General features: G+C 34.7%; 2 protein-coding genes across 4 annotated transcripts; one reads left to right on the top strand and one right to left on the bottom strand.

The window, feature by feature from the left end:
- The first annotated feature begins 6,612 nt into the window (after positions 1 to 6,612).
- LOC18596608 (putative LRR receptor-like serine/threonine-protein kinase At1g07650) lies at positions 6,613 to 14,108 on the top strand. Of its 3 annotated transcripts, XM_018123045.2 has the most exons (22): positions 6,613 to 6,655; positions 6,763 to 6,831; positions 6,924 to 6,996; positions 7,098 to 7,169; positions 7,298 to 7,369; positions 7,474 to 7,545; positions 7,623 to 7,694; positions 7,833 to 7,904; positions 7,991 to 8,062; positions 8,379 to 8,447; positions 8,760 to 8,825; positions 9,417 to 9,482; positions 9,594 to 9,629; positions 9,741 to 9,781; positions 9,957 to 10,333; positions 10,404 to 10,602; positions 10,940 to 11,080; positions 11,740 to 11,858; positions 12,018 to 12,228; positions 12,308 to 12,545; positions 13,096 to 13,246; positions 13,468 to 14,108. In XM_018123045.2, the coding sequence occupies exons 3-22, from the start codon at positions 6,932 to 6,934 to the stop codon at positions 13,810 to 13,812; spliced, it is 2,556 nt and encodes an 851-aa protein (XP_017978534.2). In that variant the 5' UTR covers positions 6,613 to 6,655; positions 6,763 to 6,831; positions 6,924 to 6,931; the 3' UTR covers positions 13,813 to 14,108. The 3 variants fall into 3 exon arrangements, with proteins under 3 accessions (XP_017978534.2, XP_088663161.1, XP_088663162.1); XM_088807035.1 differs by lacking the exons at positions 6,613 to 6,655; positions 6,763 to 6,831; positions 6,924 to 6,996; XM_088807036.1 differs by lacking the exons at positions 6,613 to 6,655; positions 6,763 to 6,831; positions 6,924 to 6,996; positions 7,623 to 7,694.
- A 199-nt stretch (positions 14,109 to 14,307) lies between these two features.
- On the bottom strand, positions 14,308 to 20,358 carry LOC18596607 (putative LRR receptor-like serine/threonine-protein kinase At1g53430). The gene is made up of 23 exons (XM_007025203.3): positions 20,292 to 20,358; positions 20,096 to 20,167; positions 19,850 to 19,921; positions 19,692 to 19,763; positions 19,523 to 19,594; positions 19,327 to 19,398; positions 19,176 to 19,247; positions 19,007 to 19,078; positions 18,823 to 18,903; positions 18,653 to 18,724; positions 18,208 to 18,276; positions 17,958 to 18,026; positions 17,803 to 17,865; positions 17,675 to 17,710; positions 17,489 to 17,541; positions 16,813 to 17,192; positions 16,531 to 16,723; positions 16,280 to 16,423; positions 16,065 to 16,189; positions 15,756 to 15,966; positions 15,421 to 15,658; positions 15,166 to 15,316; positions 14,308 to 14,966 (listed from the first exon to the last, which is right to left on the bottom strand). Exons 2-23 carry the CDS (start codon positions 20,113 to 20,115, stop codon positions 14,559 to 14,561), a joined length of 2,745 nt encoding a protein of 914 aa, XP_007025265.3. The 5' UTR covers positions 20,116 to 20,167; positions 20,292 to 20,358; the 3' UTR covers positions 14,308 to 14,558.
- Between the last annotated feature and the right edge of the window lie 1,416 nt (positions 20,359 to 21,774).

The raw sequence follows: 21,774 nt of genomic DNA, 5'->3' as shown, positions 1-21,774 counted from the left end.
AGGAATTTTAATTTTTTAGATCGAACCTGTTGTGAGATAGGTCGAGCCTAGATTAAGTCTAGGAATTTTAATTTTGTTCAAATCGAACCTGTTGTGAGAGAGGTCGAGCCAAGATTAAGTCTAAGAATTTTAATTGAATTTGTCCTAACATGGGTCAAGCCCAGATCAAGTCTAAAAATTTCGTTTTTGTTTAAAATCGAACTTATTTTGAGATAAGTCGATTCTAGATCGATTTGATTAAACCAACTGGCTTCGAGATAAGCCAAATGTGGTGTCTACGTCTTTGCACTATCCTTGATTCTCAAGAATGTGCAAAGAGGGGCAACTGTAGACACATAAATTAAAAAAATAAATAAATTAAATAAATTAAATAATAAAAAATATAAAAAATATAAAAAATATATATATAAAAAAAAAAAATCGGAATGGCTGGGCGTACGCCCAGCCATCCCGTCGCCTTCCCATCCCCCACCCACTACGCGTGAAGTGGGGGGCTCTGACCACCAACTCCAGGGGGTGGCAGAACCCCCCTCGCCGGGTTGTCCAAAAAATTGGACAACCCGGCTCTTTAAAAACCCTGCAAAAAGATAGAGAAACAGCAGTTAGCCACAAGAACAAAAGAAAAAAAAAAAACACAAAGCAAGAAAAGAAAAAAGAGAGAAGAAGAAGAGAGAGAGAGGGGAGAGGTCGGCAAAGGAGAAAAGAAAGAAGAAGCCAACGGGGAGAAGAAGGAGAAGGAGAAAGAAAGGAAGAAAGAAGAAGAAGAAAAAAGAGAAGGGGGACCCGCGGGGAGAAAGGAGAGAAAGAGAAGGAGAAAGAAAGAAAGAAAGAAGAAGCCAACGGGAGAAGAAGGAGAAAGAGAAAGAAAGGAAGGAAGAAGAAAAAGAAAAAGAGAAGGGGGACCCGCGAGGAGGGAGAAGAAAAGAAAGAGAAAAAGAAAAAAAGAGAAAGAAAGGAAAGAAAGGAAAAAAAAAGGGAAAAAAAGAAAGAAAAGGAAAATAAAAAAGAAAACAATGCAAGTTGACCCAGAAACAAGACAAGAAAAAAAGTGTGGGCTCTTGAATTCACCTGGATTTCGTCGGACTCAAAATTAGGTAAGTTTTATATTTTATATTATTTGAGTTATTATATTATTAGTATTAATTTTATTAACATTCAATATAGTTTTTACAAAAATTATAAATGTATTTATAAAATAATAAATAAGAAAAAATATATTTAAGAAATCAAATAAATAATTAAATAATAATAATAACGATAACAAGAGTAAGTAAATGCGAAAAATAAAATAAAAAAAAAAAGAAAGAAATAGTTATATTATAAATATATTTAGATAGTTGTAAATATAACATACATACAAAAATACATGATACGAATATAAATATATATATATATATATAAAAAAATGAATGAAAAAATAAAATGATTATTGGAAAAATTTCACTTAAGAAAGGCAAAGAGTTGCTTTTTTTTAAGTGAATTTTTTTTGGGTGCAAAGTTCGAGACGGATTTTCACCGAAGCGTCGGGATAAGTCCGAACTCTAAACTCCAATACCCGTTAGGTCAAATAGTCATTGTTAAAAAATAATATATGTAGGAAAATTTTGTTACATTCGAATTAATTTAAATAAATATTACTAAATAAAGTTAATCCAATCGTTTAAAAATTAATTAATTATTTATTAGATAAGCTTTGAAATCAAGTAAAAAATTGACCAACAACAAATATGGATTTAAATAGAAGACCAAAAAATAAAGTATATATATAAATAAAAAATAATAAATAACAAATAATCAAAATTTTTAAATAATCAATAAACGCGTACACGTACATACCATCCTTTTATACTGTCATTGCATGCCACTCTTATTTTGCAAATGGCGCGGGAATCCCGATGATGGGATTTCCCCGAGGAGCTCGTAGAGACGAGTTCTTCCGGGGATATCTCTAGGTGAGGAGAATTTCGAGACTTCACCAAAGCGTTGGGATAGTTTTCGAATAATTTTCCAATAAAAGATTACCGACTCCATCATTTAAAATAAACAAGTCACGACATCATTCTACGCTTGCATCATATGCATACGTAAGACCAAGTGAAAAACTCAGTCTGACAATTCAATAAAAAATTTAATTAATGAAATAGGGATTAAACTAAGAAAATGCTATATTAAGATAACTTAAGATTAAATGGTACCGTTCGTAGAACGGGCGTCACGGAGGTGCTAACCCTTCTCCGTGCGTAACCGCACTCCCGAACCCATCTCTAAAACGTGGACCAGTTCTCGTTCTTTCGACGGACCTAAAATTAATTTAGGACTTCGTCGATTAAGAACCGGGTTAATAGGTGACCAATCACACCTAGATAAAAAAGATTGGTGGCGACTCCCACACCTTGCGATTTTAATTTTCGCCCCGCGTCTGGCGGACGGGTTCCCGGACCCGCACGTCACGACACATTCTACTTTTATTCTGTACAAACAATTGACTATGACTAGGATATTGTGATAGGATCAGATTTGACAATAGTATATGAAGTTACATACTTGGACTTTGGATTGAAACTCAAGTCTTTGAACTGACATTATTTACCCTGTTGAAAAATAGAGGATGTACGAATGCTGAGTTAATCCTGTTGCTATGTATATATGTTGCAGAGCTGATCCTTGCAAGATCCTAAATCGAGAAGAAAGGTATCAGAAACCATTAAACCAGGGAGTCCTGGTTATTTGATCTGGAGCGGCAAGGGATTGATCGAGTTCCCTTTGGAGAAACGTAAATGGAGTCCTAAAGTCAAGGTGAGGTTAGCTGGACTGCTGGACATTGGAGCTGGGAAATTAAGCACAAGGTAAGATCAAAGAGGGAAACAAAAGAAAAAAATCCTGTCATTTCTTTATGCATTCATAATGTTAATTATATAAGTGTGATAAAAGAACTACTAATAATAAAACATATTTTTTCTATATCTTATTCAGTAATCAATTATGTAAGTGTGAAAATGACAAAACATATGCTTTTCATTTCTCTCCTTGAAAATTAGAAAAATGGATCCATTCACACATATCTTTTCCTTTTTTCCTTTGCTCCTAGGAAGGAATTGTAAGTGTCAAAATCATGCATAAACTCAGGATGGATAGACGTATGCATGTGGAACCAATCTAAATTTCCAATGGTGCCAAGACAAGCCCCGGCAAGATATGAAGCAATGAAAGGGAATCTAGCATCATGGGCTTTAATTGTACAAGGACAATACTTAATATGCCTACCTTCTTTTTTCTTGGTCTTCCTTTTTGTGGACCATGGGTATTATTAGTTATAAAGGTCTACACAAAAGGGGAGACTAAAAGAAATGGGGGTCAAAGTCTTAATTTCATTAAAATCATAATCTAAATCTAATATTGACATAAATAACACACTCTTTTATAACTAAATCCTAAAGTTAAACTATCCTAATACATGCAAAATATCAAATACAACACCTTTATTAAAAATAAACCTTAATATATCTTAAAAAACATATTTTCCGCCAGTTGGGCAATAGTCCAACTAGTCTATTCTATATTGCTGGTGACTGTGGGGTATAAATAACTATGTTACAACCAGCTTCACCCACCTTACGTATTCAACTTGATCTCTCAATCATTCACCATACATTGATATCTCTGCAAACAGGCTCAAGGAAGTGTGATGCGGGTGGTGAAGATGAAAAGAGTCAATGATATGTTAGGGGCCATGTTTAGATCAGGTATGCTTGTATTGATAATCATATTAATGGCGATGGAAGCACAAGCAGGAAAGCTTCCCAAGGATGAAGGCAAGTTGGCTTTTCTAACTATTCTTTGTATAATTTTCCTTCACTTTCAAGTTCATTTCGTTCCTTTTTTTTAACGATCTCCGGTCATCTGAATGCCACTGTTTTCCTCTTTTTCTCCTATACAAATGCATACTGCACCAAAGGGAAAAAAAATGTTTTCAAGCTATGGCTGGTATTGTTTTGATGATTGGTTTTTGCTATCTGCAGTGGATGCTCTTCGTGAAATTGCCAAAGAATTAGGGAAAAAAGACTGGGTTTTCTCCGTCGACCCTTGCAGTAATCACTCAAGCTGGGTAACCCCAAAACTTCAGGACAGGCCATTGTACAATAATACAGTCAACTGTAGTTGCTCCTTCCCTGGTGATGTCTGCCACGTCGTCAGCATGTATGTTCCATATACGCTAATATCACTACTACTCAGAGACATATTATCATGGCATGCATGCGTAGTTTTTTCACGTGTATTGAGTCTTGTTTTTCTTCTTCAATTTTTTTAATTGGGTTTTGATGAATAACTTGACAAGTGACAAACCATGCTGTCGAAGACTTCCTGCTAGTTACTGTGGGTTTGAGTGGGATCATGAGTCATGGCGTCATGCTCCTGGTCCTGGTAAAGGCTAAAGGCTTCAAAGCCCTAAGCCCACGAGATCCACAGTTTAGTCTGTTTAGTTTGTGAGTTCTGGGCTCGTTCAATCGTCTTAGTGCCTTAAGTAGCAGCAATTCACATTAAGATATTAGTAAGTTTCGGTTTCCGTTCAGCCTACTTACGTTTGCTCATTTAAGTTCGTGATTCAATTTTATTATTTAGATAATTTAAAAATAAAATTAAATAAAAAAACTTTTTATTTGGAAAATGAATTTTAATAATATACAATAATATTTTTATTTGTGTTGAGGTCTAAAATATCTTGTCCAAGCCTTGGTTTGAGTCAAGTCAAGTCTACGCATTTGGTAGACTAATAGACTCATAATTAAAAATGACTAGAAATGAATTCGTGCTTTACATACGGATACAATAATATATGTTACAATAGTTATGTTTAATTAATTTTATTAAATATTTAAAATAATTAAAAAATAATATTTATTAGATAAAACAAAATACTTTTTGTTTCATCTTTTTGTTTGAATCCTTCCCAATCTTCACATTAAAATGAAGTTCAAATCATTTCACATTCAAATGACTTTTTAAATTCCTACCTACTATCAAATCTTTTTCCTGTTCATGCAAATATCCCTACTTCCCAAGTTCGTAACCACCCTTTGCTAAGTCAATCTCTTCCACAACTCGTTAAGTGTCATCCAAAATGAGTCAAAGACATGACCAACTTGAAAGTAACTTTTTTTTTTTTGGACAGCAATACAAAAGGGTATTAAATACAACTAGACTATGGTCCGTGAATCTTTTTTTATTTCTCTTTCTATCTCTTTTTTTTTTTTTCTTATACCCTTCAAGCAATTAAATGAGAAAGTCTCCTTGAATTTTTTTTTTTATATATGTTATAGATGTGATCTCATAATTGACAACTTTAATTACAGCTGATTACATCAACACATGAAATCTCTACTCATCTTATTCCCCTGACAAGCCAATCAATCTCCTCGACTTTGCCATGGAGAGCAAACTACTTCCACCACGGCTTACCCACTCCTCAATTCTATGACAGGATAATAAACGATGCCGTTGCATCTTGGCACTGTAATTCCATATATGCATACACACTAAAACACTGGAGCCCCAACAGGGCTTGTCTTCAATCAAATACTTCCTTACAGCTCGACAGCCGGTTCCACAGCTTTTGTAGGATTTGAGTCCCCTCGTCCATTAAACTTGGACCTGTCCTTCGTCTGCTTTTGAGAGCCTTGTGTCACTTTTGCAGCACTTCTGCCGGGCTTGGTTGTTTGAGACCCACTCACTCCACTGTTAGGCAAACCTTGGGTCTTCCTTTTGTATATATATATATATATATATAACAAGTACTGAATAAAGTATTCTTTAATTTTAAGATATCCGAATCCATATATCCAATTAAAACTTAACAATCCATATATTATCTGAATTCAAATAAAAATCAATACTAAATATCCAAATTCAATTATTAATACTTGTAAGAAAATCAGAACCTAAAATAAAAAATAAATTTAAAATAAACTTTTATGTATATTATTAAAGATAATTAAATTAACTCATAAAAAAAATAAAATAAAATTTAAAATCTTATTTAAAATAGTTAATAAATTTTAATAAATATTTTATTAATTATAAGTAATATATAAATAAAAAAATATATAAATTAATAACTATAATTGAGTTCATGTACGGGGTATTTTATTATTAGTATCCGAACCCATGATAAATAGTAATTTTACTACTCGAATTTGATTAGAAAATATCTTAATTTTATCTAACCGATCGAATAATATAAAATACTTGATTATAAAATACATATTGCTCTCATGCATAGGTTTAGATGTAATGTGGAGGATCAATTTAATCATTGCTATATTATTCTACCGCCGAAGTTGACGGGGCAAATTTCGAGAAGTTTACTAGTACGAGGATGTAATCAAAGGTTTAGCTTTTGTTTGCATGAAATAATGGAGACTGCCATTCTAAGACGCTCTCAACATGGACCTCCTTGAGTTAAATAACAACGGGACAGACAATGACTATAACTTTGATATGTAATTGCACTTATATCCATGTTTGGTAGGTTTATACTTGCAGTAGTTGCATCGAACTACTTGGTTTTTTTGTTCTTGTGTTGCAGATTTCTTAAAGGACAGGATCTGCCTGGTGTACTTCCACCATCGTTAGTGAAGTTACCTCACCTTAGGTTCATGTAAGAAGGGCTCTCAACTATGGTGTTTTGATATTGGATATCAGAAAATTATATGATGACTTTCATAATTTTTGTTTAATAGATAAATTTTTTTCTTTCCCTTGTAGTGATCTTACCCGGAACTACCTTAATGGTCCAATACCACGCGAATGGGCTTCTCTAAAGCTAGAATTCTTGTAAGCCACTTCTGCATTTCATGTTTAAGTTTTTCTAGTAATTGTGTAACACATTTATTGAGGTTTTGCTGTGTGCTCATCTTCTTTATCAGGTCTCTTAATGCCAACCGCTTATCGGGGACGTATTCCGGACTACTTAGGGAACATTACCACACTCAGATATTTGTATGTTCAAACTCTTTATCACTCTTTGTGTTCTCACTCCATTTTAATACATACAAGCTTTCATTTTGTTAACCTGCTTTAAAACTGCTCTGCATGTTCAGGAACCTTGAAACCAACCTGTTTTCTGGACCTGTTCCTCCTCAACTTGGGAAATTGGTTATCTTGGAGAATCTGTTAGTTTCTTTTTCTCTTTCTGCTAATACCTGCATATTTTATTATTATCTTTTAGATGTTATCTAACAGATTAAATAATCAAAGAGTACGTATAAACTGATTCGATCTTCTTTGTTGGTGACTACAGCATTCTTAGTGCTAACAATCTCACAGGACAGTTACCCCGGGCTCTCACCAGTTTGACAAAGTTAGCAGAACTGTAAGTTCTCGTAACCTTAGTCCGTATACATTGTTGTGGCAACAAAATTTTAGGTTTGATTTCACTCAATCTCGTTTTCATCTTTGTTGACACTTAACATGCAGTAGGATTAGCAGCAACAACTTCACTGGAAGGATACCTGATATTTTTCAAAGTTGGAAACAACTCAAACAGTTGTAAGAAGCTTGTTCCTCCTACCTCTTTCGGGAGGCTTCCATGCAAATTTTGGTAGTTAATTTGTTCTGTTTAACAGAGAGATCCAAGCCAGTGGTTTTCAGGGCCCCATTCCTCCTAGCATCTCTTCCTTAAGTAACTTAACTGAACTGTGAGTTTGCCTTCGGAGGTCACAATTCTTTACTCCATGAATTCCATAAGTTCTTTTCGATGATAAGAAATTCACTTACTGAGTTATGAACAAGCTTTTATTATCTTCACAAATAAATTCTGATTTAATTTCATGCAGAAGGATTAGTGACTTAAATGGAGGAGTTTCACAGTTTCCATACTTAAGAAACATGACAAGCTTAGATAAATTGTGAGTTGTTTTTACAGTAATATGAATCTTGAAAACGGAAGAATGTACACTCTGCTGCAATTGTTCTTTCATTTTTTATGTTACAGGATGTTGAGGAGCTGTAGGATATCTGGACCAATACCTGATTATCTGTCAGAGTTGCCACTGTTAAGAATCATGTAAATCTTCTTTTCTTCAAACTTAAATTTTGGTTCTCAGATCAGATCAAAAAATGCTTCAATCACAACTATCTGCCTTGTAGATTACAACTAGTTAACATTAATAATACTGTTTTCTTATACTCTATTAAAATTTTAATAGGACTTCCACAGTTCAGATTACCATTGATGAAACACATAATCATCTATTGATGTGTTTATGCTTCTGTTTCATTTTTGTATGACTTCAAGCTTCACAATAGATGACATCAGTTTATTGTCTATTAAATTATTTACCATATTTAATAAATGTTCTTTCTGTTCTGATTTCTGGCAGTGATCTCAGTTTCAACAGATTTGGAGGAAATATTTCGAATTTAACAAGTATAGCAAAAATGGAATACTTGTAAGCATTTCATAATCTAAAGGGTCATTATCATGCATATGATTCACTGAGGTTTTCCCACTAGATTTTGTTCCTGCATTCCTTTTTGAAGCTGCATTGAAGAATTGCTTCAGATGCTAAACATATGCTGTGATATCACCTTTATAAAGTAGGCTAACCAAGGGTGGCATTTTACCTTCTATAGGCGGATACATTATGTTCTAGTATTGCAAAAATCTAAACCTCAAAATTTATCTGTTTCTTTTCAATGATCTTTCAATGTGCTAGCAGTGAATGTTTAACTGTAATGTGATTATTCTGCTAACTAAATAGGTATCTAACAAACAACTCGCTGAATGGACCCATTCCAGGCTGGATCAAGAGCGCAAATGGTAAAAGGTGATTCATTTTTTTATTCTATCTTTTATGATGATGCCTAGCTATATGTGCCTTAATAACTTCATGTGTCAGAAAATTTTGCATTGTAGCATTCTAGTATGAGAAGATATGCTTGTGTACTCGTATGCATAAGCATTCCATTCTGCTCTGGGCAACAGATACATTTTCTTAGTCTTCATTTCTAGACAGCTTCAGTTTGTAATCTTCGCCCACTAGGTATAATGAAAGTGTCATGTCAACTATATATGGCCTGGAGAGATCTGGTCTGAGTTGTCTGGGATGCTGCAAAATCAACATATGGAAGACAGTCAGGACTACTTGCATATTTGATGTTGTTAATCCAATAAAAACTCATTAGTTATTTAAGGAAAACATACAGTGTGGACTTGATCTACATCCAAATGTACAAAAAGTTTTGAAACTGTGTTGAAAGATTGAAGAAACATCCTTTGAAATGCAAAGTCAGCTATATACGACTTATACTGTTAGTCTTTCTGTCAATATCTCATAGAAGCACTTATTATTCTGTCAAAACGATGTAAGATGCATTTTGTTATTATGACATAAAAGAAATTTATGTTTATTTTACAGTCCGATTGATCTTTCGTACAATAACTTTTCTATGGACCCTGAACCATCCGCTTGTCGGGAAACATTGTAAGAACAATTGTTTTCCAAATTCTTCCTTCAATTTTCAACTATGTCTATCCTTATTTCCTTTTAGCTTATATCGAAATTTTAAGAAGTAACTGTCTGTTGTTCTATCAGAAACTTGTTCAAAAGCTCTTTTGGAGGAAAGAATTTGTAAGCTCCTACTTACCAAACTTCAAGTCCTGGCTTTGGGTTTTTTGTTTAATAAAACTTCCATGCTGCTTCACCTAAATTGATATCTTGCATTATTCTACCATGATACAGACAACTCAGTGGGTGTCTGGACACCAATCCTTGTACAAAAGGTGATTTTCACTTCTTTGATTAAAATACTCTATATGCTTAATTATCCTTCCAATCCTACTTTGATACTTTCCCGCATTTTGTGTTCTGGGGGTGCTCAGTATACCCAGCTGATCACATATCTTTTGTTAATTTGTACATATCTAATAACCACTAGCATTCAATGTTTCTACGCAGATCGATTTTCTTTGGCTATAAATTGTGGTGGGGGAAGAACTCCTGTTGGAAACATTGTTTATGAAGAGGATTATGACAAAGGGGGTGCAGCAAAATATGTTCCCGGGACAAAGAATTGGGAAGTTAGTAGCACAGGACATTTCTGGGATGGGAACCCTAGTTCAGATGACTATGTAGCACATAACAAATCCGTACTCAAGATAAAAGACTCTGCCTTGTACACAACAGCACGCGTGTCTCCCCTTTCGCTCACTTATTATGTTCGCTGCTTAGGAAATGGAAACTATACTGTAAAACTTCATTTTGCAGAAATAGTATTCAGAGACAATAGTTCTTTCTACAGTCTTGGAAGGCGGTTATTTGATGTTTGTATCCAGGTATTCAGTCGTCTTCTACATGCTCTTCCATATGCTGCAACAGTAATTTGATTGAATTAGTTTGTTGCAGGGAAAACGAAAGTTAAAGGATTTTGACATTGAAAGTGCAGCAAAAGGGGTTGATAAGGAATACATTCATGAATTTAAGGAAGTTACCGTGAACAATAAGACTTTGGAGATCCAATTTTATTGGGCCAGTAAAGGGACAACAGCTGTCCCGAAGAGGGCAACATATGGCCCTCTAATATCAGCTATCTCAGTGAAATCTGGTAAGTTACACTCCCTTGAAGAAGGCCTTCATTTTCTTCATATGTTGACATCTCTCTCTGAGCTTGATATTTTACTGTTTGTGATAGACGTAAAAAATGATGCATGCCAACTTCTTTGATTAAGAGTGCATAACTAGTTATTTCATAAAATTGAATCTTGAAGTAAGGTTAAGACTAGATTCTTCATATATTGCTTTCTATACCAGAAAATTTGTATTTTCTGTTCACAATGTGATAACTTATTTTACTAATTTGAAGTATCGGATTGCTTTAATTATGTATGCCTCCTTGAACTAGCATACAACTTGAATGTGACTGGTTTGCTGCTCTTGTGTAGAGTTTAAACCTCCGAATGATAGACAAAAGAAGATTTTCATTGTGGTTGGAGCTGTAGGTTTGGTTTTACTCCTAGTTCTCATGATTTTGGGTGCTCTTTGGTGGAAAGGCTGCTTGTGGGACAGAATATCAAGGGAAGAAGGTGATGTATGTCAAACCTTGTAAAGTTTATTTTTGGGAAATCAATGGTGTCATTACTGCACTCTTTTATATACTTTTTATGAAAATTTGCAACTGGAAGTAAACAAAGAGGTATAGCTGTGAAGTTACAGAGAGATGAACCTTTCAGATTCTTTTTTTTATTTTTCAGGTATTATGAAACTATACAAGGATTAGAAATGATTTGTTGCAGTCATGATCAATAATTTTCTCGTTTACTTATCATAGAAATTTAGATCATCACTCCTGTTACCAACATTGTTAAATTTAAATGAAGCTCAAAGTGAACATAAGGTTGCTCAAGTTAATACCATAAAATTGCATGAGGGTGTGGACGGTAGTATTTTATGTATAATGTATCTTATACTTGGTGACAATAGCAAAATAGGACAAACTTCCAATTTGAAGTGACAGATTTAAAGCTTTCATTGCTTCATGAAAGAACAGTAATATCTTAGTCAGAATCTTGTAATAAGTTCTGTTTTCTGCATAATCATAAGGAGAATCAGTATCTGCAGCTGTTGTGTCTGGTTCTTTCTTCCAGATGTCATCTTCCTGAAAGGCACTAAAACACTAAGCCAAATAGCAATGTTATGTCTCTGTTAGATACAGCTCAGCATATTAACCTTGTTCCTTGAACAGAACTTAGAGGATTAGATCTGAAAACTGGTATATTTACCTTAAGACAAATCAAAGCGGCCACAAACAACTTCGATGCAGCAAACAAACTTGGGGAAGGTGGTTTTGGATCTGTCTACAAGGTGACATACATATAACTCTACTATCATCTTTATTTTTCCACACTCCACCTACTATTTTCTCCCTCTCCTTTCTTTGTTATCCACGAGTAATATAGATAAAACTCACATGATAAGATAAAAATTTAAAAATTCACCTTTTGTTTCAATGTTTCAATGCAGGGCATATTATTGGATGGTACCACAATTGCAGTTAAGCAGCTGTCTTCAAGATCAAGGCAAGGAAATCGTGAATTTGTGAATGAAATAGGCATGATTTCTGGTCTACAACACCCAAATGTTGTTAGACTATATGGGTGTTGTGCTGAGGGAAATCAATTATTGCTGGTATATGAGTACATGGAAAACAATAGTCTTGCACATGCTTTGTTTGGTAAGCTTAAAGGCTGTTCTTCACCATTTGACCTATCCTTATTTGAGAAAGAAAGGCATTAATCACTTCTCAATGACAGGTACGGGGGAAGTGCAACTGATACTGGATTGGCCAAAAAGGCTGAGGATTTGTATTGGTATTGCAAAAGGTCTGGCTTTCCTGCATGATGAATCTGCACTGAAAATTGTTCACAGGGACATCAAAACTGCTAATGTATTACTTGATAAGGATATTAATCCTAAGATCTCTGACTTTGGGCTAGCCAGGCTCGATGAAGAGGAAAACACCCACATCAGCACCAGAGTTGCTGGAACTATGTGAGCTTCCTTCTTTTTCAATTGTTTCAGTAATTGCAAGATAAATTTCCATCCTCCTGCAATATGAGCATTGAACTGAAAACTTTCGGTTCAGATATCAAGATATTCATTTCTCCTTTTTCTTCTTCTTCTTATGATATATGACATGAGCATAGTGAAAAAATATTGGTTTTAATGTTATCCTGGAAGTTGAGTTGCTAGATAATAAGAATAGTGCAGCACCTAAATTCTGCATATACAGAAGTTCTAGATCAGAAAGTAGAGTTAAAAGAACATTCTCTACTCCTGTATTTGGTAGCAGTAACTAGTATTTCTAAGACGTACATCGGTACATGGTTGCTCCATTTTTTATCAACATATGTAGTGATCTCTTTGAAAGGATTACATTTTGAGAACTATAATGCAGTATACAATTTCCAGAATTGGACTGTCTGTTCCTGTGCCTGTGTCCTTATTTGTTTTCAAACACTATCACTAATCATGTTAATTTTTAGTCATATAATAAACACGTGCGAAGCTAGCTCATAGAATGGTTGAATTATTTCTGCAGAGGATACATGGCACCAGAATATGCATTATGGGGCTATTTGACCTATAAGGCAGATGTTTACAGTTTTGGGGTGGTTGCACTGGAAATTGTTGCTGGCAAGAACAACATGAAATTCCGGCCAAATGAAAATTATGTATGCCTTCTGGACTGGGTAAGAACAATCTTCATTATCTTCTTTGCAACTAAAAGAAGAATATGTGAAGTGTAGACCAGCTGACTTGCTTTGTCACTTGTCCCTCTATTGTGTGTCACATTGAGCAGAATGTTCTAATGGCTCTCATTCAAGTTTCAAACTGGACATCTTTTTTCATCATTGAGATGAAGCTGAATCCATGCATCTCACTTTTTCTCCTTTTGTATGTTATTTTTCAGGCTCTTGTTTTACAACAAAAAGGAAATCTTATGGAGCTACTGGATACAAAATTGGGTTCAAAGTTTAACAAAGAAGAAGCAATGAGAATCATAAGGGTAGCTCTGTTATGTACTAATCCATCACCGGCTCTGAGGCCTACAATGTCTACAGCAGTGAGCATGCTTGAAGGTCACACTGCTGTTCATGAAATAAGCGGGGAACCAAGCTTTCATGGTGATGATATGAGGTTTAAGTCCTTTCCGGATTATGATCAAGTTGTACTCCAGAGTAGTGAAACTCACTCCATTCCTCTTTTAGATTCCATGAGTATGAAATCATCTTCTACATCTGCCTATGATCTATAGAAGAACAATTTTAAATTTCAGTCCATCGAACATGTTGTTGCAAGCAACTTTTGTAATGCATACAATTACAATAAACAGAACTGTATCGGAGAATGCTAGTCCATAAATGGAAAGATATTAGTGGAATGATGTTGCGGTTATTGTATGTTTTCTCTTAAAAAAATTTGATTTGTCTTAGGTGAGGGCATGTATTAGTTGTGAATACTTCTGGTGGTTGTACGGTGTTCTTTCAAGCGTGTAAGCATTATATCACTGGATCTATCTGGTCTTAGTGATTGTGTGCACTTTTCTGATCCTATGTGATCAGTTGTTATCAATAAAATAGGTGATTCAGCAAAAATAAATAAATGGAAAGAGTTGTTTCCAAAAACCCAAAATCCTACCCTTACAGTATGGTAGTAACTTCAAGTAATCGATTAGTTCTTTTATTGAGGGTCAGAATCAGTTCCAGTCGATTTAAAGAACACAGGAAGCACAAGGAAGTTATCAGCAAGATAGCTAAAAGAAAACTTATTACCTTGGGAACGATTATGACATACATGAGGCTACAGAACTCGTCGAGTTATAATCACTCCTAACAGACTGGTTTTTTAAAATACAAAACCTTAATTATTAGGTTATGCTACATATTGTAAACAGTTCACTACGGCAGTACAAAACAAGCAAGAAGAAAAACGAGTACGAATATATAACAGATGCAAGCATGTCGGACTTGAAATGTAATGTGCAAGTTACTTCGCACCAATTCAGACGTTATTAAGTGGTGATCTTCCAGTCTCATCAGTGACCTCTGGGGTGTAATCTGCAGAGATTTGCACTTCTTCCTCCTTAATGCTAAATTCGTAACTTGCAGGGTTTGATGGCTCTTCCCTGGACATGCTCCTGGAATAGTTGGAAAATGAACGGCTAGCCATGGCCTTGGCCCGTGCGAAACCATCAGCTGAATAGGGGGCATGGGATGGAGTATAATTAAGCCGACTTTTTCCCTTCAAAACTTTGACCACCTCAGACATACTAGGCCTAAGTGTAGGAGATGGGTTAGTGCAAAGCATTGCTAATTCTAGAATCATTTTTGCTTCTTTTGCTGCGTACTCAGATCCCAGAATCGGATCAACCAGAGCTAAAAGGTCCCCCTTCTCTTGCAAGACATAAGCCTGCAGAGTTAAACACCAGGGTCGTTCGTTCAGTTTCAAGACAAACAGGAATGTACTACTTCAAGGTGAAGAAAGTTTTTACTTTTTTTTGTAATTAGGAGAGGGAGAATTCGAATCCTGCTCTTTAAACAGAGATATTATGCACCAACCAATGAGTAAAATGCTCGGATGCTTAAAGAAAGTTATGTTTAGCACTTACCAAATCTAGAAGGTAAACACTCTCATCATTTGGCCTGTAACTGGCACTATTCTGCCCACTGACAATTTCAAGCAAGACTACTCCAAAGCTGTAAACATCTGCTTTACTGGTCAGATGACCTCGCATGGCATACTCAGGAGCCATGTATCCCCTATAAGAAGAAAAAAAAATTGTAAAAAGTTATGGTCAATCAGTTATGAAATTCATTTTTCAGAAGGCATAACAGTTGAAATAAAATGGTTTTCTATTCATTACGTGGTTCCCGCTATCTTCGTAATGACATGTGTCTTCTCCCCTTCATGAAGCTTGGCAAATCCGAAATCAGATATTTTTGCAGTAAAATCCTTATCAAGAAGGATGTTGGTTGTCTTGATATCTCTGTGAATAATTTTTAGTTTGGATTCTTCATGGAGAAATGCCAATCCTTTAGCTATCCCGCGGCAAATTTTAGACCTGATTGTCCAGTTAAGTTGCACTCTGAGTTCTTCAGGACCTGTTTGGTGACGTGGTATGCTATTAGTATGTTGAAAACTTCATATAAAATTGTATCAATTTGTTCAAATTATTGTTAGGAATAGGAGCAGGCTTACCAAATAATGCATGTGCAAGGGAATTATTTTCCATGTACTCATAGACTAGAAGCAGTTGGTTTTCATCTATACAGCACCCCAGCAGTTTTACCAGATTTGGGTGTTGCAAGGCAGAGATAACACCTACTTCATTGACAAATTCACGACTCCCTTGCTTTGATTTTGCAGAAAGCTGTTTTACAGCTATTGCTGTCCCATTGGTAAGCACCCCCTGTATTTGTGCCAAAATCAGAGCTTTCTCAATAAAATTATGCTGACAGCTTGATAGTTTATGGTTATCATAAGGCAGCAAGAAAAGGGGGACCATACCTTGAAGACAGCTCCGAAGCCTCCTTCACCTATCTTGTTTGCATTGTTAAAATTTTGTGTGGCAACTTTTAGTTGCCGATAAGTGAAAATGCCTCCACCAGGCAATGAAACAAGTTCTTTTTGTGCTGTTCACAGTGTTGCAAACAAATAAGAACCATATCAGTAACATAATTTAGTAGCCAAACCCCACTTAATTATAAATCATATAGTCTTACCTTCAATTTTTGATTCCTTGCCACGAAGGTAACCCATTTTCCAGAGGAAAGTAAAAATCAGAACCAAGAACAAAACAATGGATCCTGAAATCCCAGCAATACTTAAAGGAGAAAGTTTTATGGAAGGCTTTACTGGTTTAAGAACTGCATTCAAAAACATGAAGTTGCTAATTGTTAAAAATTAATGAGGAAAAAGAAAAAAGAAAAGCAGACCAGCTAGCATGAAGAGGTCTGCTGGGAGGGGAGTATACCAGGCTTTACTGAAATAGCTGAAACAAGAGGACCATAAAGCTCAAAGGGACCACGTTTTGAGCCTTTTCCTGCCCAATATAAGTGAATTTCAAGGCTGTTTTCCTTGACTTCAGCTTGAAACGTCTGAGAAATATTCTTATTTAGACCTCCAGCAACATCTTTAATATTAAAATCAGTTAAGACCTTCGTACCCTGCAGTCCCAGTCAGCCATGATAAATACAACTAATGCAGCTAGCAGAAAAAGAGTTCTTTGTTGATTAATCTATGACAAGAAAGTTACCTGAATTAAGACATCGAAAAGGCGATTTCCCCTGCTTTTATGTTCAGCTTCCTCTTTAATTGTGATTTCAGCAAAATCAAGTTTTACTGTATACAAGCCATTTTTCATGCAGAATCCAAAATACTTCAAAGATATTGGAGCAACACGAGCTGTCTGGTATAATGATCCCTCAATGTTTTGAAACGGACACTTATCAATCGAGTGTGTGTAACTCATGGCCCTGCTTTGCGTTGGGTCATAAATTCCCATGCTACTGTACCCCCATTTCTTGTCATCGCTGATATGGAATGTCGAAGCTCCTTCTGGTTGCACATCTCGTTCAAACGTGTCTCTGCCTGCTGTTACCTTATCACCTCCACAATTGATATACAACCGATCATCTGCAGCCAAATTTTTGTTATGGTTAACACACCATAATACACCTTGCGTTTCAAACACCGTGAAACTCATTTCAATGACAGTGGCCTACTGAAACCTTCCTCTTGAAGGAAGAAAAATATTTGTACAAGGTAAGGTTTGAAACTTTCTAATTCATTCTGAAAGTCAAGGTTTCAATATTCTTACGGGCTTAAGCTCTGATGGATTCATATTGACATTAAAACAGCTATGAAATGGAATCCTAGTAATTCTAACATAGGAAAAAAATTACCAATATGAAAACAGATAGGCTACTTACTTTCCGGTTGGTCTTCATCACAGGAGAAATTATTCTTTTGCCATGTACTATCGCTGTAAAATAGAAAAACTGGGTTAGAACTAGAAATACACAGCTAAGATATGTACAATTGGTTGTGCAGGAAATGTACAAAGAAAAACAAGTTGATAACACAAGGGAGAAAGAAGCAATGAAGGTAGAGCTTACAACTCTGGTGGGGAAGAGCAGCATGCAAATGAATTCCTGAAAATTTCATTCAAGGGAGAAAAAGTATTAATTACTAGAGAAGCTAGAAAGTAAAGGGTATTTCATTTGTTTTTTTCAATTTGCCTTACATATTCCTGGATTTGTAGTTTACTATAGATGATGAATCAGTAAAATTGTTCTCGGAGAAATCCCTGCACAACATCACACTTAAAATAATTAAAGACAGAACGGTTGCTAAAAATAGAATTGCGCTTGGTTTAAGTAGGAGTGAAATTGGACTTACAGATTTGCTTCTGTTAAGTTTTTAAACCATTCAGGAATTGGCCCTGTCAGTTTATTTGCTCGAAGAAATCTGATAAAAGGGTAAAAGAACATCAACCACACAAATAATATAATTGCCTCTAGGGGTGAAAACATTGAATAATTACATAAAAGCAAATTGTCATACATTAAAATCATCAAAGTAAGTTTCATATCAAAACAAACGGAGTATTAATATGTTGTTAATACAAATCTCAAACAAGTTTTCTTACATATTTGTCAAGTTCCCAGACTCGGAGAAATATGGGACTTTACCACTCAATTTGTTGTAGCTCAAGTCCCTACATTAAAAAATTAAAATAAACAGGAAACAAGAGAGAAAAGAATCAGAAAAATCAGAGAATGTAATACTTGCTTATTGCTGATATGTATTGCAAAGAACCCTGTTCTCATCTAATACTGCTACTTCAGGTGCCGAAAAAAAGTGAGAACAATTAATTGTGGAATCTCATTTCTGTATGGGAAAGGGGATGTCTTTGTCACACTCGTTTATAATATTTCCATGTCTACTTCAATTAGCAGGGTCTCCTACTCATATGTTTTGTTGCAGGACTCTTCTCTTTGCCCGTTAAGATTTCTTTATGTATAAAGCAATGTGAAAATTGTTGATTTCTTCCTGGACTTAGTCAATAGCATGCTGTAGAGAAATAGACTTACAGATGGTTCAGGGCTTGGAACGCTCCAATATACTCTGGGATTGAACCATTGATTGAACAGTTTCTCAGGACCCTAAAGAAAGGCTAAGGATCAGTATTGAGATTAAGTTAACATGGAAAAACTTTTGTCCTGATAAAAGATTAAACAAATATTTCAGAAATAACACTAACAAAGTTTCAAGTTGTCTCATCCTTGAAATATCTGGAAATGGGAAAACTTCTCCATTTCTTCCATACAAGTCAGCAATGCGCCTGGAAAGTCAACACCAAACAGGGTATCAGAGGTTAGAAACAATGATATGATTAGTTCAATTCGAATTTTTTAAATCAATCCAGCTGCAGTAAGAGGCATTACATCTCCATCATATTCTCCAGGGAGGAGAATATACCAGGTAAAGGCCCTTCAAAATGGTTCCCTTGAAGTATCCTGTTCAGATCAAAATGTTCGTAGTAAATATATTCTGATCAAAGTTCAGAACATTCGGTCCGCATAGAAAATGTAATAATTTAACAGAGGTGCTTACAGCACTTGCAACTGCTTCCAGTATCCAATATATGACGGTATCTGGCCAGTGAATTCATTCCCCCTAACGTTGCTGTAGATGGAAAAACCAATAATCAAAGATATTGTTTGAAGCGAGGTAAACAGCATGAAAGAGGAAAACTTTTCCTTACAAGTGCCGTAAGGTTGTAAGATTTGCAAAACTTTGAGGCAACTGTCCTTGAAGTTTATTGTTTGCTAGCACCCTGCAGTTTTACATAGCGAAAGCCAATAAATAGTCATACCAGTAAGGTAGTCAAATTCAACAAAAATCAGTTTCAATCCAAACCTGGGGATAAAGAAAAGAAGGAAAAAAAAGAAAAACCTTACATGCGATAGACATTCTGCAAGTTTCCAAGAGATTTCGGAAGCGGCCCAGTTAACTGGTTATCAGATAACCGCCTGAACTAGCAAGTTAAAAACAAGATAGCGCAATCGTAAGTGTACATAAGACCAAGAAGCAGAAAAATGGGAGCTCAGTGATGGCAAAGGCTATTACAGGAACTCAAGGCTTGAAATGTTTCCTAAAGTCTCAGGAATAGTTCCAGATAGTAGGTTCTCTGCAAAGTCCCTGCAAACAAACATCAAATGAATGCATTAAAAATGTGATTTGCAGAATTTGGACAGATCGATTTTACGGTATGATACATGGCTTACAAAGTTTTAATAGATGCTGAGGAGCCCAGTTTTGGTGGTATTGATTCCTTTAGCCAGTTCTCTGTTAGAATACTTCAACAAAAGTACCATGAAAGAGAAAAGATCAGTAAGGAAAATGTCAAAAGTTTCAATTAATTTCCATTTGGATTACAAATGGCCAAGTTCTCAAAAAAATCACAACGCAATTTATAAAGACAAAGTTGAGGAATCAAATGAGAAATATTTGTGGAAGAATTCTGGACTCACATGGCACGTAGTGATTCCATTTCCCCAAAGAAGTCTGGTATACGACCATCCAGATCATTTGAAGAAAGATCACTGTCATAAAGGATTGTGAACTTAGGAGTTTATATCACAAACAAACCTAAAACAGAACTCAATACAACGAGCTATCAAGTAGCTACTAGACGGTTAATGGGATGTTAATGAGAAAGCAACTCACAGGAATTCAAGTTTAGTCAGATTTCTTAACGAGTCAGGAATGTTTCCATGGATCCTGTTTGATCTCAAGTCGCTGAAAATGCAGCAGAAAACAAAAAGATGAAGAAGAAACTGAAGTCAAATCATTAAATTTCCATTTCCATTTTCTGCTACTGCTACAGATGAAGAGCAGACCCTTTTCTCTAACATTGTCAAGCATGTCTCTTCTCATTATTTACACAAATGAAGCTATCTCGACACGGGCATGCCTAGGACTATATATATATATATATATATAGCAGATTTGGTCAAACAAAATTCTAGAAACCTTCGGTTTGAGACAAAACAACACCAATGATTTTCTTGTTGGATCAAAGATATCAATAGTTTTGATATTGATCAGATAATTGTCTTTATGCTTATCTTGACAGAGCAAGAAAATCTTTTTAGGCTGTCTTGAAAGACAACACCAAAAGTTTGTGCCTCGAAACAAAAAACAATATTTGACTTTTGTGTTTGGTACATCATTTAAGACAGACAGCAAAGATGGGAGCTAATTTGGAGAATATGCATTAAATATCAGTTCTTTGTACTAGGTAGTCATTGGAATAAATGAAGCTCATAATGTTATGTCGTTTTAATAAGTCAATACTAGTATACGAAATAAGATATAATCTTTTAAAAAGATTTATGAATTATTTATAAAAAATTAAATTCATTTTTTATTTTTTATTACATTTAATTAAATCTCTATAATTTGAAAAAAAAAAAAAAAAAAGACTTACAGTGATGTCAGGTAGGTCAAATTTCCTATAGCCGGAGGAATTTCACCCTTTAGATGCGCGTTAGAAAAATCACTGCCAATGAAAAACAAGTAATAAATTACTTCCATAATTAACCAAAAACAGGCATAGACCTAGCAAAAAGAACCCATTAAATCATTTTTTCCTATATTAATGTTGGAAGAAGAAATATTCATGATATAACATCGGTGGACCCATGTTGGAAGGAGTGATGTCATGTGACACCACTTATTTTTTAAAATATTTTAATTTTTATACAATTTATCTATCATTCAAAGTAGTTAATATATTAATGAACTTATTATTATTTTTTTATAATTTCATAAAGAGTTGGATCAAAGATTTTAAGTAAAAGTGATTTATCAAAAAGTAATATGTATTAATATTTAAATATTATATTGAAAGATAAAATAAATTTTCTATAATTTCAAATTTTATTAAAAAAATCAAAACCTAAACTATTCTCTATCTAAAAATTCAAGTCTTTTCCCTTCTTTGTTCCTTAACTGCGTTTTTCACTCACTCAAAATAACTTATTTAGACTTCAATTGTAAGTAATTTTTAGCCCAAATTAAGTTGTTAAATACTTCTTGTCTAAATTTTTTTTGTTAGTTTGATAATTTTGGTTCATAATTATAATCTAGTTAACAAAAAATAGTTTTACATTTTGATCATTTGATTTTTATATTTCACTTTATGTGA

Source organism: Theobroma cacao, chromosome 6 (assembly GCF_053813885.1).
Source record: "Theobroma cacao isolate CCN51 chromosome 6, ASM5381388v1, whole genome shotgun sequence".
Lineage (NCBI taxonomy): Eukaryota > Viridiplantae > Streptophyta > Magnoliopsida > Malvales > Malvaceae > Theobroma > Theobroma cacao.
The sequence above is the reverse complement of the archived record's forward strand: the minus strand, read 5'-3'. Positions and strand labels throughout refer to the sequence as shown.